At 41.0% G+C, this 18920-nt stretch overlaps 1 protein-coding gene across 5 annotated transcripts in view; it reads right to left on the reverse strand.

Moving 5' to 3' along the window:
* Positions 1-18920, reverse strand: part of TARBP1 (TAR (HIV-1) RNA binding protein 1) — an 83355-nt gene that overhangs the window by 35087 nt on the left and 29348 nt on the right. For all 5 annotated transcript variants that reach the window (XR_005986531.1, XR_005986530.1, XM_041746860.1 and 2 more), the window contains exons 12-17: positions 17863-18035; positions 8585-8682; positions 5032-5193; positions 2378-2565; positions 1747-2008; positions 1467-1655 (exon numbers count right to left, since the gene is read on the reverse strand). Coding sequence is in view for 3 of the 5 variants with exons in the window: in XM_041746860.1 (XP_041602794.1) it covers positions 1467-1655; positions 1747-2008; positions 2378-2565; positions 5032-5193; positions 8585-8682; positions 17863-18035 (1072 nt within the window). In the remaining 2 variants the exon portion in view is untranslated. The remainder of the gene's footprint in view (positions 1-1466; positions 1656-1746; positions 2009-2377; positions 2566-5031; positions 5194-8584; positions 8683-17862; positions 18036-18920) is intronic.

Genomic DNA, 18920 nt, shown 5'->3' on the forward strand with positions numbered 1-18920 from the left:
TTAAAAGAAAAAAAAAGTGTTACTGAAAACTCACTTGAATGGCTTCAAATGACAGTTTCAACATAACTACAGAGTATAAAAAATTAAAAAATTATTTATTGCTAAAATTTTGTGAGATCATCAATAATCACAAAATGCTAATTTTTCACTTTCTCAATAAGAAAACTAAATAAAATTTTGATAGCGATATCCTTCTAGGACTTTCCAAGAGAAAGAACTGCTCAGAGTAACAGAATGAAAGGGAGGAAAAACATATCACCCTCTACATGTACAGTTCTCTCTGCAATTTGTTAACACCCCCCTTCCCTGAGAAACAATGACCTCAGTCTTTGAGTGTGTCCTGTGTGGCAAGAAAGGACAGAAGGGCAGGGCAGGGATAGCAGAATAAAAAGACCTTATTTTCCATTTCCTTTGGATAACAAGGTATACATGAATTCTGAGGCATGATGGCATCCACCACGTCATGTTCCCTACTATGTATCAGTGGTCGTAAATGCCAGCAGAAACCAGGGGGATCTTTGGAGAAGTTTATATTCAGAGAAGTATTTCTCTATACAAGAAAAGCAACAAGCATAAGTGTGGTGACAAATGGCACCTGTGGTCTGCTTTTGGTATCCAGGAGGAGTCAAGGACTTGTTGTGGAGTACAGAAGTGGAAGGGGCATGCCCTCTCTGGACGGGCAACTCCTGGGAATGGCCGGTGTGGCCAGGCGGTCCAATTTTCCAACATTCTAAGAGAAGGGGAAATACAGATTTTCTTGCAAATTTCCCAATTCTTAAAAGTTGGAAACTAATTAAAAAATGTTTAAGCATTATGTGAATCAAATAAAGTTAATTTTTGCAGCACATGTGGCTCACCAGCTACTCTTCTGCATGTAGTCTTCCATCTCACAGTTTGTTCTAACTCATGACACTGAAGAAGGTTCAAAATATTTAGGGACTGAATGTGTGAATACACAACAACAAATCTAGTATGTAATTACAAACATAACTCTCTTCTTCCTCATGTGCTACAGGTCACACAAATTAAAAAGAAAATAAGGGCAGCCCGGGTGGCTCAGCGGTTTAGCGCTGCCTTCAGCCCAGGGCCTGGTCCTAGAGACCAGGGATTGAATCCCGCATCAGGCTCCCTGCATGGAGCCTGCTTCTCCCTCTGCCTATGTTTCTACCTCTCTCTGTGTCTCTCATGAATAAATAAAAAAAAAAACTTTTAAAAAAAAAAAGAAAGAAAAGAAAAAATGACCGCCTTTTCATCTAAAGTAGTTGAATTCACAGAAATAGGAAAGTAGAACGGTGGTTAGCAGGGGCTGGGGAGGGAAGAAAAGGGAATTAATGAGTTAAGAAAGTTGTGGAGACCTGATACAGCAATGTGAACACACCCTACTGAACTGTACACTTAAAATGATTAAAATGACAAATTTCACGTTATGCGTTTTTACCCCTGTAAAAAAAAAAAAAAAAAGTTACCTCTTTTATTTTGAAATATGCCTGGCCCTTGATTTTTGCAGCAATGGTAAGAACTTTGGTATCAAAAACAAACTGAACAAAAGCTTTTAAATTAGACCAGAATATCAGCTGAGTATTGCTTAAGGCAGATATAATTTTCCAAGCCGTGTCAAAAGACTCTACACAAAGTGATTCAGAGGAGGTCAAAAGCTGGAAGGAAGAAAGGAAAGAGAGAAATATGTAAGTATCACTTAATCTCTGCGTCTGCAGTTACTCTAGTTTGCGCCTCACTGTATTGTACCTTGGGAACCAGAATTTTCATGCAGCGGAACACAGGCAAGACTTGATCTGAAGGCAGTACTGTGAGGGCCTCTAGCGCAGCCTGCAAAGTCCGGACTGGCATCTGAATAGCAGGCAGGATGGGTTCCAGAACCTCACCCTCTGACGCTGGTATCAGAGTGTGATATTTCCTCAGCAAGAAAGACAGGCAAATCCACTGATCATGGATATACTGTGCAACTATTTTCCCCCATCCTTGGGAAGCTGATGATTCTTCAAAGGAACTGAAACAAACACATTGTCACAGCTCCCTCATGTTGGGTCAGTACCTTCTGCATGCAGTAATGACCTTTACCAGGAAAGAAATTCAACGGTCACTACTAAAGATCCTGTCTACCAAAAAGCAAGGAAACCACATAGACCTCGACCTCTTAACTATTCCTTCATGTCATTCACTGAAAACAACATGCAATAAAGTCAGTTGCTTTGCAGTAACAGAGATATGGTAATACATTATCATCTTCAGATTCCTATATTCTATAAACATGGCTGGGCAATCACTCATTATCTCAATGACTAAACAAGAATGAAATTTTCAACAATTAGCAAAAAGATGCCCTTCCCATATATGCTGACCCCTGGGGTGAACACACCTGCTCTGCTCCTCTGCATGGGGCTTCTGCAGTGTACAATTGAGCGGGAAAGAGGAGAGGAACCTTTCTGTAGGTCCAGCATCCAGAGAGTCGAGCTGTAGTTCCGGCTTCTGATCAATGGCCTCACACACCATAGCCAAAGCAGCCATACTAACAACCCTCTGGATCTGCCTTGCAAGTGTCGGATCCTAAGGGAAAAATGGAAGTCTTGTTTCCCATGAGCCAATCTTAACCATCAGGACCCAAGCTCCCAGCCTCTGGATGCCTCACACCCTCCTTCCCCTCTCCCTGCCCGCTACTGAACATCAGAGGCAATAAAAGGAAACCCAGTATTATTAGTCAAACAGTTTCACCACCCCTGTACAAACTGGCTAGGAACAAATTTAAAGTGGCAATAAAAATTCAGCAGTTCCAACTAAGATGACATTTGATCTCTTCAACGTGACAGGTGGGTTCCTGGAAGTAGGAGTAGCTACATACTGAACCTCCACATGTATATGAAGCCATACTTCTTGGCCTTTTTCCTACTCACATACACATCTAGATACATTTCTATGGATTTTAACTTTAACTGCTTGGCTGAAGTATGTTAAGAGAAAAAAAGAAAAAGGCTCCAGGCATCTGTGTAAATAACTCCTTTGCCAGCTGTATGCTGCTCTTGGGGAGGTGACACAGCCCATGAGCTCAGAGCTACTCATGAACCACAGGGACGAGGCTGTGGACACATCCTCACCTGGGAAATGGGGACAGTAAGAGAATCTATTCATAGGGTTACTGCGAAGATCACAGAAATGGGTGATTTCATGGAAAGTACTTGAAATCTACCTGGAGGAACACAAAAGAAGGAAACCAAAACAGCCTGGTTTTGTACTTGGAGAGAAAAATCAGTCATCCCAAGCTAAGAAGCCAGGAGTGCCAGTAAGAGTCCACACTTTGAAAACAGCTGCCCGGAGAGACTGCAATAATGCTCCCATAGGCTGCCAGCCAGACACGTCCCCACCTGAGAGGAACTTTGTACTACTGCTCCATGCCTTCCCTTACCAACTCCCCTAAAATAAAGCAAGTATCTCTATGTGTAAATTTTACATAACAACACCCTCAACACAAGAAAGAATTTAATGTTACTTTTAGCCAGTATGGTACCCATCAACCTTAATGTAACTTACTGAATTACTAAAAGCCATCTTTAAGAATGATTGTGTTAAAATAAATAAATAAATAAAAGGTGTTATGGTTCATGATTTGGGTCTACATAAAAATTCACAATGTCCTTTTACAGCACTAACACACTAAAATGTGCTAGACAGGATGCACAAGTAGTAACTGGGCCTCTTTATCATTTTATTTTGGGACAGTTCTTTAAAATTACTTTAAAAATTAGATTATCGGAGCACCTGGGTGGCTCAGTCGGTAAAGTGTTCTACTCTTGATTTCAGCTCAAGTCATGGTCTCAGAGTCGTGAGACTGAGCCCCTATGTTGGGCTCTGTGCTGAGCGTGAAGCCTGTGTGAGATTCTCTTCCTCTCCTTCTGTTTATCTCCCCCTTCCCCATCTCTAAAAAATATATATATATATCTCAAGATGATTAAAGCAATCAAGGACCTTCCTTGCTTTAATCAGCAGCCTGGACTACTCTATGAGTCACCTCAATCTTATTAAACAGTTATGCTGTGTTAAGGTAAAGTAGCTAACATTCAGTGAGCCCTTCTATGTGCCAGGCACTGTTCTGAAGCTTTAACATGCATGACCTCACTTTAATTCTCATTATCAACTTAATAACCCTCATTTTGCAGGTGTGGTAAATGAGACACAGAGAGGTTACGTAACTTCCTTAAGGTCACACAGCTAGCAAAGATCAAGCCAGGATCTACACCTAGGAAGTCTAACTCTAAAGTCTGTGCTCATAACTATACCTTCTTATGCCATGTTTAAGAAAAGCTTCCAGGTACTAAAATCCAGAGGACAAGACATCTACATGTAAGTTATTCCAAAAACAAGATAAACCCTATGATGGAAGCATAAAGAACAACAGAGCAATGAAGGAAAGAATGAGACATCGATCCAAGTTGAGCCCTAAAGAATTGACCAGACTACTGACACTACTGACACACGCATACTAGAAGAGATGGTGTCATCAGCAGAAGGACAAGACTGAAGGAAAGGCTAGAAGAGGAATGATGTGGCATGTGCTTGTGATCTGTGAGGCTCTAGGAGGTGCCCCCTATGTGTGACTGCAGCATCGGGGTACTGTGGGATGCGGGGAGGGCAGCAGAAGACCGGGATAGACAACCAGGTAGAGAGCCAAGGATGGGGGTTGCTGGATGTACATATGTTATGTCACATATTCACATATTACATGTCACATTATCATATATCATATCTATTTACATATATTAAACTGTCCCTTAACAGTACCTGGACAAAGACTCTGTACAAATCCACTATCTGTATCCAAATGGTTTTAAGATTAAAGTCACCATACCTTTGTTATATACCTAATATTAGAATAAGAGTCCCAATCTTCATCAGATATTATGAACAAAGGACACTATTTTAAATGAAATAGCAGATGCTTATGTCAGAATGTTAATAATCAAATATGTATTCTATGTATGCCTTATTCAACATAACTATACACCTTGAATCGAGGATTACCTGTCCACTGTCCAACTCCTGAAGATGCTGAATGGATGCATTTTTCAGAGGAGAAATAACTCTCCAAATGGGGTTGCCTCTTTTCCACCCAACCTTCAAATGGAGATTTATAAGCTCAGTTAATACCATCAGGTATAAATGGCAACGATCCAGATCTGAAACCTAAAAACAAACAATAAAACACTTAACAGACGGGGTCTGTGATTTCACAAAACAATGAGAGTTCAGACAAGAAAAAAATTACGGGGATCCCTGGGTGGCTCAGCGGTTCAGTGCCTGCCTTTGGCCCAGGGCGTGGTCCTGGAGTCCCGGGATCGAGCCCCGCGTCAGGCTCACGGCATGGAGTCTGCTTCTCTCTCTGCCTATGTCTCTGCCTCTCTCTCTCTCTCTCTCTCATGAATAAATAAATAAAATCTTTAAAAAATATAAATTACCTTATTTAAAAGTATTGAAACAAGATATTAATGAGAGAAAAAGTCATTTCCTCCAAGAAGCCCTCCATGATCTCTCCACACAGAACTAAGGACTTCCTCTTCTGAGCTTATAGGGGGACTGTGCATTCAGCACAACTGCAGCACACATCAAAATTGACTCATCAGCTCAAGCTTTGCTCAGAAGACCCTGGAAGTCAGAAACTATGCTCCACCAACTCTTGCATCCCAGGGCTAACATGTCATAAGTAAAAATTAGAGCAGTGACAACTGCCTTTGTTTCAGGCAGGTGAGGATCCTCCACTCTTATTAGAGAGGTTACGATCCCACTTTCCTAAGATGATGACTAAGTTCTGGAGAGGTCACACAGCTCACCTAGCCTCTCAGAGCTGGTAAGTCAGAGGCAGAATTAACCGCGTCTCCGTGACTTATAGACAGAGAGTTCAGTCTAGTGCTACCACCCACCAGCTGTGACCCAACCTCTGTAGGCCTCAGATTCCTCATCCACAAAATGGGGAGTATTAAATCCATCCACCACAGGGTTTTGAACAAACTGAGAGAAAGTATGCTAAGTGGAGTAGCCCTGAGTGGTGGCCCTAAGTATTATCAGTATACCAATTACTGATAATCAGCAGCCTTCCAGGACACCCAGAAACACAGAATTCATCCACTCTACCAGTTTTTGCTGAGCAACCACGACATGTTAGGCATGTAGCCAAGTGCCAGGACATAATGCAAACAGAATAACAACTGCAGGACCTGGTATAGACCAAAACCAGTACTGAGAGTGAGAGGCAAAGTGTCAGAATTCCTAAATTAGAGGCTCGAGAAATTGGCTGGATGGCAGAACACTCCTGGGAAGGGAATGGTAAGGGCTTCAGTTCCGAATGGCTTAAGTGTGAGAAATTCAACTGGAGTTGTCCAAGGGCACTTGGCTGACAGGGCAGGGAGCTCGGGGGTACAGTTTGCAGTAGAGATGGTCATGTAGGGTCCCTGGCACAGCTGACACTGGGGGTGCAGTCCAGACCGCCTCGCAGCAGGAGTAGGGGAGAAGGGCATGAGCCACACTTTCTAAAGCTCTGATGTACAAGGCTCTCTAATAGAGAACACACGTTTGAAGGGAAGGTGGGGTTATGGTGGAGAGATGGGGTTGCCCCAGGAGAGGAAGGTGTCAGGGATACTCAGGATGGCTAGTGATTCAAGGGGGAAGTGGCTGATGTGTCCACTGGGGCTGAGGAGTCACAAAAACTATGGTTTGAAAAGTGTCCATTAGGTTTATGAGAAAGAAGTCACTGACAGCTTCAGAGAGAACTGTTTCTGAGCCATGACCGAGGCAGAAACCAGATGAGAGGGGAGCTACAGAGTGTGTTTACAGATCAGTTCAGGGAGAAAAGGACATCAGGCACTGGAGGGACCGGGGAACAGACACAGGGCTCCTTGAAATGAGGGACTCTCAAAGCTGTTCTGATGCTCATGAAAAGAACCCAGGAGACAAGGAGACTGAGAAAATGACAGAGAGAGGACTCTCACCAGTAAGGTCCTGGAGCAGAGGGAAGAGGATGAAGGCCAGACTGCTGCAGTCAGCAGCACCAAGGAGAGAGCGGGAACTGGGCTCACAGTCTGGGGGCTGCTGCTCCCTGGGGGGCTGAGGGCAGGGGGCTGCGGTGTGCCCAAGCAGCCTGCAGCAAGCCCCAGGCCCATCCTCCCTCTCCAGGTCCAGGGCCTCCTGTTTGTAGCTTGAAATCAGCCATGGAAATGGATAAATACTCAAACGAGGGCTTTTTTCCCTGAGAATGTTGTTAAACAAAAGCACATGAACCCTTCCCCCTTTTAAAGGTATTTTTAGCTTTAAATTCCAAACAAATAGTTATGATCTACAATGGGTACACAGAGGTCCAATTTACTTCTTTTGTGTATGCCAGAAATTTTCCCTAATATAAAGGTAAGATATTACTGTTGAAGCAAAACAAACCAAACAAACTTCTTCATTAAACCCCTTCTTGGAAATGAAGGTGTAGCAAAACCACTATTAATAACTGCTTAGTAAGACAGTTAACATTCCCCACTCCAGAGAGCTTTTTTTTTTTTCAGTTGCCTTGCCTTCCTACCAAAACAGCTCAGGTCTTTCAGTAGACAACCTGCCTTTTTGTATTTTCACACCTGCTCACGAGCCTATCAAATGTATTCTAATAAAAATTAAAGTATATTTTCTCAATTTATTAACAACCTACTGATTCTAAAGCTTTGACATTTGTCCCTAAATATTTCGACCAAAAAAAAAAAATTAAGCATAATAAACATTTCTAGAAGGATAGGCATTTTCAAAATATTTAAGAAAAAGGAAAACTTTTTTTTTTGAAATCCCAGTGCAGTTACCCTGAAGTGGTTTTTTGTTGTTGTTGTTGTTGTTGTTGTTGTTGTTTTTAAAGATTTTATTTATTTATTCATGAGAGACACAGAGACAGAGAGAGGCAGAGGGAGAAGAAGGCTCCATGCAGGGAGCCTGACATGGGACTTGATCCCAGGACTCCAGGATCACACCCTGGGCTGAAGGCAGGTGCTAAACCGCTGAGCCACCCCAGGATCCCACCCTGCAGTGTTTTCTTAGTTTCAGGTACTCTTTTTCTCAGCTGTCCTACAGGGAACAAAATATGTGGAAAGCAGAGACAGCAGAAAAGGATGCTTACCTCAGACCCACTAATACCTATTCTGTGTTTCAGAATCGCTTATGGAGCTTTAAAAACAGACCCATACTGATGGCTGGTCTGGCCCCAAACCTGCCAAATGACACTCTGGATGCTAGGACCTAACCTGCCTAGGTATGCGAAGTATTCCAGGCAGGTCATACCATGTGGATTCTCACACCCCGGGGAATGGATATATTATCTCCATTTTGCGGATGAGAAAGCAGAAGTTCAGAAAGGCTCCAGAACTCTCCCGGGGCCTCGGTTATGACCCAGGGGGAATGGAAGGATGAAACTCCAAAGCTTAAAGTTCTTTCTGCTTCCTAAGGTGGCTTTTCCAGAAAGTATCACATTAATAGTCTAAATTTCATATAATGCCTGCCAGTAAGTAATCACTCAAATATTAATGAAGAAAAAGTTATTTCTGTGAGTACTTACACTACTGAGTTCATTCATAGTGAGCCGTCGGAGGATAAATTCGGAAACACTTTCGGTAGTAGACAGGACAAAGCTCTGAAGAAGCGTGAACACTTCATCTGTACAGGGAGAAAAGAGGAACTGAAATGCCAGAATATAAGTTCCTTGGTCCAAAATATGCCAGACTTTCTAGTAAAAGTACAACTATGTGAAGCATATGGGTAAGTCACTTACCAAAAATGAATTCCAATAACATATTATTCCAGTACCATATTAATAATAGTAACATAAAGTGATATAATTAGTACCATGGGGAAATCTCTAATTCACCCTAAAAATCACTCAGGAGTTGTAGTTGTGCAGAAGATGGAACAAGAACACACCAGCCTCTCTCACTATAAAACCCGGACAGAATATCTAAGCATCTATGTGGAGACTCTAAAAGGTAAAAAGTAGCAGATGGATCCAGAAAGCAGCTAACACCCAACAGCAATGAGTTTACCCTGGTCCTCCACAGACTGAGACCACGTGCAGCAGCAATCAAGAAAGTGGGCAGCATGAAGGGCCCCAACCTTCTGATCAGAGAATGGAAAAGGGGAACCCCAGAGACACAGACAGTGAGCCCTTAGGAATTCCAGAGCAGGAGGCGCTCAAGAAAACAGCCCCAGAGTGGTCCGTGAACTGTTGGGCTCACCCCGTGCTGCTATGCACGGACCTGCTAGTGAGCAGCCTTCCAGAGACTTTCCAACCTGAACTAACAGAGAGACAGCTGCCCAGGTCCCAGACCGGCCACATGGATCACACGTGACACAGGTCAAGACCACACCACAAAGCTGACAGTGGGAGCAACGTGCACAGACACTGGAATGTGAGGAATTAAGGCCTAACCCGAAGCCGACTGCGACACAAGATTATCAGCATTCTCCACAGGATTTAAATAAGACCAAGAATCTCATAATATTCAAAATATCTAGGATTCAATACAAAATAACAGGGCACGTGAAGCATCAGAAGATTTCTAGCTCATGAGGGAAAAAGACAATCTACCAGTGCCAACAATGAGATGATGCTGACTCCAGAAAAACCTGACAGAGACCTCAAAGCAGCTAATGATAAAGATGTCAACATACCCTCTTGAAACATACGGGAAAATAAAAGGTGTCATAAGATACACTGAAAAACCAAATAGGAATTTTATAATTAGGGATCCCTGGGTGGCGCAGCGGTTTGGCGCCTGCCTTTGGCCCAGGGCGCGATCCTGGAGACCCGGGATCGAATCCCACGTCGGGCTCCCGGTGCATGGAGCCTGCTTCTCCCTCTGCCTGTGTCTCTGCCTCTCTCTCTCTCTCACACTGTGTGCCTATCATAAATAAATAAAAAATTAAAAAAAAAAAAAAAGGAATTTTATAATTAAAGAGTGTGATTACTGAAGTTTCAAAAACTCACTGAATGGGAGTAACAGAAAGGAGAAGCAGGAGAAATGAGTCAGTGAACATGAAAATAGATCAATAAAATAAATCATATGCAATATGACATAGTATAACCAAACTGCTGAAGCCTAAAGACAAAGAAACAATCTTGAAAGCAGAGAAAAACAGCATGTTACCTAGGAGAAGAACACAGTGAATTACTACAGAATTCAAATGAGAAATCATGGCAGCCAGAAGCAAACAGAATATGTTTAAATTGCTTTAAAAAAAAAAAAAAAGTACAGCATGAGAGGTCATTTTCAAAAAGAAATCTAAAATCAATAACCTAAACTTCCACCTTAACTTTTTAAAAAAGGCAAAATAAACCCAAAGCAAGCAGACAGAAGCAAACAAAAAACAGAAATCAATGAAATTGAAAAAAGGAAAAAAAAATCAAGAGCAAGAGAGAAAAAAAAACAATGAAACCAAAAGCTGATGTTTTGAGAAGGTAAGTAAAACTGATAAACCACTAGCCAGTCTTGAGAGAGGCAGAGAGAGTGAGGAAACAAATTATCACAGAGTCCAGATGCTGCACACATTTAAAGGAGAAGGGAGTACCATGGACAACTCTAGAAATATAAATATTCCCATTCACAAAGGATATGATTGTCTATAAAGAAAAAATCCAGGGGCAGCCCAGGTGGCTCAGCGGTTTAGCGCCACCTTCAGCCCAGGGCCTGATCCTAGAGACCCGGGATTGAGTCCCATGTCAGGCTCCCTGAATGGAACCTGCTTCTCCCTCTGCCTGTGTCTCTGCCTCTCTCTCTCTGTGTCTGTCATGACTATATAAATTAAAAAAAAAAAAAAAAAATCCCAAGGATTCTGTTTAAAAAAAAAACCTCATAAATAAGTTCTTCAGGGAGGTCAGAGGATACAAGATCAATACACAAAAATCAATCTCATTTCTGTATACTAGCAATACACAACTGAAAACAAAATTTTTTAAAAATTTATCATTTATAATAGCTTCCCCCCAAAAGACATACTTGGGCAAAAATCTAACAAAACCTGTCAAGATGTACATGCTGAAACCTAAAAAACTCTGATGAATGAAAGCAAAGATACTTCAGTAAACTGAGAGACACACTATATTCATGGATCAAAGGCCCAGTATAATAAAGGTAATTCTCCATAAATTATCTATAGACTTAATGTAATTTCAGTAAAAATTCCAGCAGGATTTTTTTTTTTTTTGGAAACACAAGCTGATTATAAAGTTTATATGGAAAGACAAAGGAACTAGAATAGCTAGAAATATTTTTGACAACGAATTTGAAAGTACACTACCTATTTAAAGTTACTATAAACCTACAGTAACCAAAACAGTATGGTATTGGTCAAGGGATAAACATACAGATCAGAACAGAAGAGAGTCTAGAAGCAGATCCACACAAATGTGGTCAATTCATTATTTTTAAACAACTTTATTGACATAATTCACATAACATAATTCATCCATTAAAAGCGTATAATTCAGTGGTGTCTAGAACAGTTATAGATAGGTGCAACCATCATCAGAGCCAATTTTTTACAATACTTTCATCACCACAAAGAGAAACTCCATACCATTTAGTCATCACCCTCATAAACCCATGGCCCCCTTCCTGTCCTACACAATCACTAATCTACTTTCTATCTCTTAGATTTGCCTATTCTGGATATGTCATATAAATGGAATCATATAATACATGATCTTTTGTGACAGGCTTCTTTCATTTAACATGTTTTCCAAGTTCAACCATGTTGTAGCATGTATCAATAATTCATTCCTTTTCATGGCCAAATATAGATATACCATTTATCATTCATTTATCCATCTATTTTGGATTATTTCTGCCATGGCCACTACCTGCTTTTCTTTTTTTTCCACAAAAGTACAAAACAACAGAGAAAGGACAGTCTCACCAACAAATAGTGCTGAGTAACTGGATATGCACAGGCAGGCAAAAAAAAAAAAAAAAAAAAAAAAAAAAAAAAAAAATCTCAACCTAAACCTTACACCTTAAAATTTAACTCAAAATGTATCATAAATCCAAAAATACAAAATATTTAGAAGAAAAAGAGAAAATCCTAAATTACCTTGATTTACAGCAAAGGTTTCCTAAACATGATACCTAATGCACAATTCATAAAATAAAAAGAAAAGCAAACCAGACTTCATCAAAATGAAAATTTTTGCTCAAGAGACATCTAAGAGACTGAGAAGCCAAGCTACAGAGGGGGTGGAAATTTCTGTAAATCACATATCCAACAAAGGACTTGTATCCAGATTATATAACAAATTCTCATTATATATGTTTCATACAAGTATATGAAAACAACTCAATGTTAAAACAGGCAAAAGATTTGAACATTTTGCAAAATGTAGTATCTATCACTTTTAGAAACATTCATTTTTTTAAAGATCACACAGCATCAAAAATTACAGCATTAATTTTAAATTTTCATGTTAATTATTATAGAGACAACAACACTATCTGGCCTCTGAAGGAGGTCATGACTCACTTGTCAGGTCAAGAAGCCACAGCAAATGGTTGAAAAGTAAAGCTTTCTACTATAAAAGTAAGCATTATAACCAACAATATGGAAGAACAGAATACTCCTTCCAGATTCTCCATCTTTTCTTTTCCTATATGTATTAATAATCACATAAAGAAATTAAAGTTAATCTAAGGTTCCCAGGGAAAGCTAAAGGCTTGTAGGACAAAGAATGAAGAGACATGAAGAAAAGCAGGGACTGTGTTTCCAACATCATCCTCACTCTCAGGGTATTTCCCATTAGTTACCTCATACAGAAGAATCTCCCAGACCCCTAGTCATGCCCACCTCTCCAATTTAACAGCTCATCACGATACACAAACTGTGCACGAAGCATCAACCAAAATGGGGTATACAGTTTTGTTTCCTATTCTGTGCCTCATATAATCAATAGCGGCCATCTGAATCCCAAAAGTGGACTCGGAATTGGTCTAAAGCTGCCTTAGTCAAAATCACGATACCACACACACCCATTAGGATGGCCATTATCAACAAACAAACAAGTGTTGGCAAGGATGTGGAAAAACAGATTGTGTGTACTGCTGACTGGAATGTGTAAGGGTGCAGCCACTGAGGAAAATAGTATGGCGGTTCTTTAAAATGTTCAACCAAAAAAAGAACAGAAGGCAGGAACTTGAAGAGATGTTTGTACATTTGATGTTCACAAGCTGCATTATTCACACAGCCAAGAAGTGGAAACTACCCGTGTCCATCAGCGGAGGAATGGGTAAACAAGCTACGGCATGCATATCCAATGGAGTCTTAGCCTTAAAAAGGAATGAAATTCTGACTCATGCTCCAGGATGGATGAACCTTAAAGACATCACAGTTTGTGAAATAAGCCCAACATACGAAGACAAATACTGTGTGGTAACACTTGTCTGAGGTCACTAGAACAGTCAAAATCACAGCAAAAAAAGTACAAAGGTAGTTGCCGAGGCTGGGGAGGGAGGGAACAAGGAGGAGGCACCTAGCAGGTACAGAGGTTCAGTCTGGCATGACAAGAAAGCTTTGGGGAATGGATGGTCACTATGCGAATGTACTGAATGTCACTAACAGTACACTTAAAAATGGTTAAAGTGTACATTTTATGCTATGTGTATTTCATCACGATTTAAAAAAATAAAAGCTACCTCCAGAAGAAAAGTTCAAGGAGACACAAAGATTAATCAGGGCCCAGGGACGCCTGGTGGCTCAGCAGTTGAATGTCTGCCTTTGGCTCAGGGCGTGATCCCGGAGTCCAGGGATCAAGTCCCACATAGAGCTCCCTACATGGGGCCTGCTTCTCTCTCTGCCTATGTCTCTGCCTTTCTCTCAGCATCTCTCATGAATAAATAAATAAAATCTTAAAAATAATAAATCTGGGCCCAAAATCAAAAGCCACTGGGAGAGGAGTGGGACCCTGCACAGAGGCCTGCAGGCCCGCCAGGGTGTGTGTAGCGAGCAGTCAGGGTGCAAGGCGTCCATGGCTGAAGGCCAGGTACTCGGGTCCAAGGGATCCAGTGGAGCCAAAGGGGGAGCTGCTATGCAACTAGAGGGCACTTCCACACATATAAGCAGCATGCAGTTATCTTGAATTTTGGAAAAAAAAAAAAAAAAAGATTGGAACAGCATTTTACAAAAATTCCTCATTTATATGTACTGTGGATGCACCAAAAGGAGACTCACAACCCGAGTCCAATCCCATTAGATATGGTCTGCAACGGCAACAAATCACAGACTGGTGGCAAACAGCCACACGCCCACTTCCATTTTATGTTCAAGAGCGCTAGCTGCACGTGCACCCTCAGGCCTTCCCAACAAGCCTTCTACTCCTCTCCAGTCCACCCACTAATCATCCTTTCCCCCAATCACCCAGCTTCCTCGTTCACTATGAAAACACAGCGGCTAGCAAGGGACTGCTGTAGCCTCCTGCCTCTGCCTACCCACCTACACCTACACCTGTCTCCCCATCAACACCCTATCTAGGGCCGCCCCTCCACTGGTGCCCCAGATCCCATGTGCTTTCGCCATCTCTCAGGCATCAGGAAGCAAATGTCCCCTGGTCACATCTTCAAAAGTCCCCTCTACTGAATCGTTTCTATCAGCATAAGACACTGCTATTTTCTCCACTAAGGAAATGAAACTTATCCTGTCCCACAGCAACAGTCCCATTTCTCTGTTCCCCCACACATAACACCCCTTGAAAGAGCTCCCCAGACTTTGTACCTCCTTGCCTCCCTATGAGCTGTGCCCAATGCCACCCAAAACACCCTGATTTCCATGTTGCCAAAACTAACGGTTACCTCTCCTCCTTCGGCTGACCAGCAATATCTGGTGCAGCTACCACTCCTTCCCCTGGCTTCCAGAATAGCACATTCTCCAGATTCTTTTCTTCCCATGCTGTAGTGAGTGCCCTCCCCTCCCCCAACCTCTCGACACTGGCGCTCCCCACACATCTGGACCTCTTCCCCAACTACACTGGCTCCCTTGGTGTTCTCATCCAGCATCATGGCCTTACATACCATGTCTATGCTATGATTCTCAAATTTATATTTCCACCCACACTTCTCCCTGAACTCCAGACTCAGAGGCTCACCAACTCCACCAGGATAGCCAGCAGGTCCCCTGCACTTAAACTGCCCTTAGCAACTCAACTGTTTCCATGGCTAGTACCTCATGCAAGCCTGGAAGTTGGTCTTTGGAGCTCTGCCCTTGTCCCCTGCCTAGTGCACTCTTAACACTAGGGCAGAGGGAAACATTTAGAGTCTTTGCTTATCTAACTGTTCCCTTCACAGGGATGTCTTCCTCAACAACCTAACTATACCCACAATCCTCGAGCTCTTCCCCAGCATGCCCCATCCCACGTCTCTACCTTGTTTCCCCCAACACCTGTGCAACTACCATATATGGTATGTAATCACGGCTTATTATCCCTCTTCCAACCTTACCCCAGTCCCCTGTAATACATGAAATTTCGACAAGGGCAAGGATGTTCTATTTTTCATGGTGACATCACAGTGCTCAAAACAGTGTTTGGCATACAGATCATCAATACATATTTGCTGAATGAATTCCCCAACTCCAGCTCAAAGGCTTTTCACAGTTGGCCCCCTCCCCTATTAAGATTTAAATATCTTCAAAACTTGAAGATCAGCACAGTAACCGCTGCAGGTTAAGGGGAAGAAAAGGGGAAAAACATCCAGCCAGAGATTCCACACTGAGCCCCTTCTTTCCACTGCTTTTGTCCCCATGTGATGTTCTGAGCGTTAATAGGTTTAAAAAAAAAAGGGAAAAAAAGGAGTAAAAATGGAAATCACAGTAGTACTCTCTCAAAGACATAAGAATGACAGCTGTTTTAGCTATGATGGAGATTTATTATGGTATCCCCATTTTTTTTGTACATTTAAGGATTTCCATAATAAAATCCTGAAAATTAGATTAAAAACCTTTTAAACAAAAGGCAGTGTTGCCTCAAACAGCAGCATACTGCCAAACCTCAATCTCACCTGCTCACAGTAAGCACTTTCTGAGTTTACCACTATTTCTTCATTGACCCTGGTATGGTAATGAATTCTCAGACTGCTTACTCATTTATAAAATGGACATAACTATTTTCTATTTTTCTCTTGTCTCAATAAAAGAAATCTTTCAGGATTAAGATCTATTTACAGTTAATTAAGCTTGATATGGTTTACCAGTTGTATGAAAGCCAACAGCTACTAAAATTAAGCAGGTACTTCTTTGGCTCTAACTTGGTGACATAAATTCCTGCATGAAGTGCTATAGGAACTCATGTTCTGCTGCTGCTAATAACATAAGATGTGCACACATTTTGGAACAGAAAACTGGAAAAATGGTTTTCATTATAATATGAAGCTGAATATGCACAGACCCTAGGAACCAGTACACATGCTGGAGAGACACACACCCAGACCCAGAAGACACGTACAACATGTTTGTGACAGGATGATACGTAACAGTATTAACTACAATCCAAAGTTCAGCACTGGGAATATGCATGAACTGTGTCATTTCTGTACAAAGGATGATTATACAACAGGGAAAATGATGAAGTCTAAGAAAGGATGTGGATGAATCTTAGAAACACATGCAATGAAAACAGTTACAGAAGAGTTCCTACAGTGAAGTAACATTCCTACTGAGCACAAAAGCAAGAAAAGGAGACACTACACGGTTGGGGAATATCTATCGATGAAGTGAAGACATTTTTGAAAGTACTTGGAAGTGATAAAGACAAAAGTCAAAATGAGGCAAAAGCGGGTTTGAGGAGTAACAGGTACATTTGTCCTTGGGTCAGGCAATAAGCTCACTGGTGTTTGATTACTTGGCATCAAACATATAGAACCATCACACACTCATGTGTGTGTGTGCGTGTGTGTGTGAAATATCACAATTTTCTGAAGGGTACTTGTGACCCAGTCCCACGCTGGAAAGCACTAATCCTATTTTTACAAATAATCAAAACATGTCAAATGAAACTAAATTTATGCCCTTAAGGAGACAAAAAGCTTATAAAAATTACTGTTATTTGTACAGCATTTGGTTCTGCTGCTGTTCTTAAAAATATCAGAATCTGTAAACTAGCTTTAAAATTTCATAAGCATATATTAAAATCTAATCCTATCAATGTTAACCTCAGGGTGAGCCTAATACCGATGTTTCCCTAGGATTCTCAAACAGCAAGTTTCTAAAATTCCAAGTGAAACTGCTGGGAAAAAAAATTGAGAATCAAGGCTCTTCTGTGAATAGTGTCTCTAGTGTCTGTGGGTTTTCAGCTCTTGTCTTGCATGCATCTTCATTTAAGGAAAGAAGAAAAGGCTCCATGCTTCTACTACCACCATACTTTCTGTATGAAGTATATTCTACTTCGAAGGTGCTCAGAGACAAACATATTTAAAAATAAGTAATTATGAAACTACCATTCTTGCTGCTTTAGCTTAATCTCTGCAACTCTAGCAGAGTGGCCATTAGAAATGGATCTTGCTTAAACATATATGAAACAGGGACCATTTTCATGTCTGCAAATCAATGAGTGAGCATCAATGAAAAATAAAATCACATTCCAAAATCAACAGTAACCCACGACTGTGAACATTATGATGTTCGCTCCATGAGGGCAGAGGATCTGTGCCTCCGCTGTGGTATCCCCAGCACCACCAAGGGATACTCAGTCAGGAGCTGCTGAATGCATGAGGTAATCCTTTTATTTGAAAAGATCAGGAATTTCCTCTCATTCTAGACACCAACCATATACCAAGCAAGACACCAACAGAAACTCTGTATCCTCACCATCTTGGGTACTGGAACCTTTCAACATGCAAGTGTGCAATAACTTCAACAGCAACTGGAGGCATCTGTCAGTTTTCAGCAAGGGCATGTAGGCATTTGTACCAAACTTCATAAGGGATTCCAGAAGAGGATCTAAGAATATCCTTAATACATTCTGTGTTCTCCGCTTTTCACTAGATATTAAAAGACATGCCCAAATCAAGCATTTCAAAAGCATGAAGAAATTATTTTCCATCTCTAATTTGTGGAGCTGTTTAGCTACTGGATTCAATTAGACAGAATGAGTCTTATGGACGATCCAGACACCTAGCACCTATTGGAACTGATCTTCCCCTCGGGCCTCCTCGCTGACCTTTCAGTCTGTGCATTCTCAGTAAATTTTCAGTGTGCTCTCAAAGAAAGCACAGGGAAGCACATACCATGCTCGACTCTAGGCACAAGTAGGAAGGAAATCTTATACCCAATTTATTTGTAAATTGAAATGCTGAGACCTCGCTATAGTAATTCAACAAAACAAAACAAATATATGTTCACGAAGGAAATGAGGAGTTAAAAAAACTACAAAGAATCATAAGGGTTTATTAAAAAAAAACCCATTAGAATCAACTTTCACACTAAAACTGTCTACAAGAGATTGGATGTTAATTAAATTAACTGCCTATTGCACAAATACACTAGCAAATGGAGCTATTTTGCAATGATTATCATCTGGTGAGAATAATCTGGGCACATTCTCAAAATATAAATGAGACTGTTTTATCTGTACTACTTTAAAAAAAATTACACATTTTTACAAAGGGGTCAAACCCTGTAAATTTCTTTACCTGATCTTATGCTTGAGTCTTATAATCCTCTCTTGTAATATTCTTATACAAAAGCAGTGATTACTGTACATAGTGTTTTTTGACCTTCTCTAATAGTTAAACTTACCTCAAAAGATTAACAAGACCCTATTCCTATCCATTTATTAACTTTAAATAATTCCTTAGCGTACTGCCAGAATTCCTAGTTTCTCCCTTTAATATACTGTGATCAATTCCATACCAATCATGGAAAAG

Source organism: Vulpes lagopus, chromosome 3 (assembly GCF_018345385.1).
Source record: "Vulpes lagopus strain Blue_001 chromosome 3, ASM1834538v1, whole genome shotgun sequence".
NCBI lineage: Eukaryota > Metazoa > Chordata > Mammalia > Carnivora > Canidae > Vulpes > Vulpes lagopus.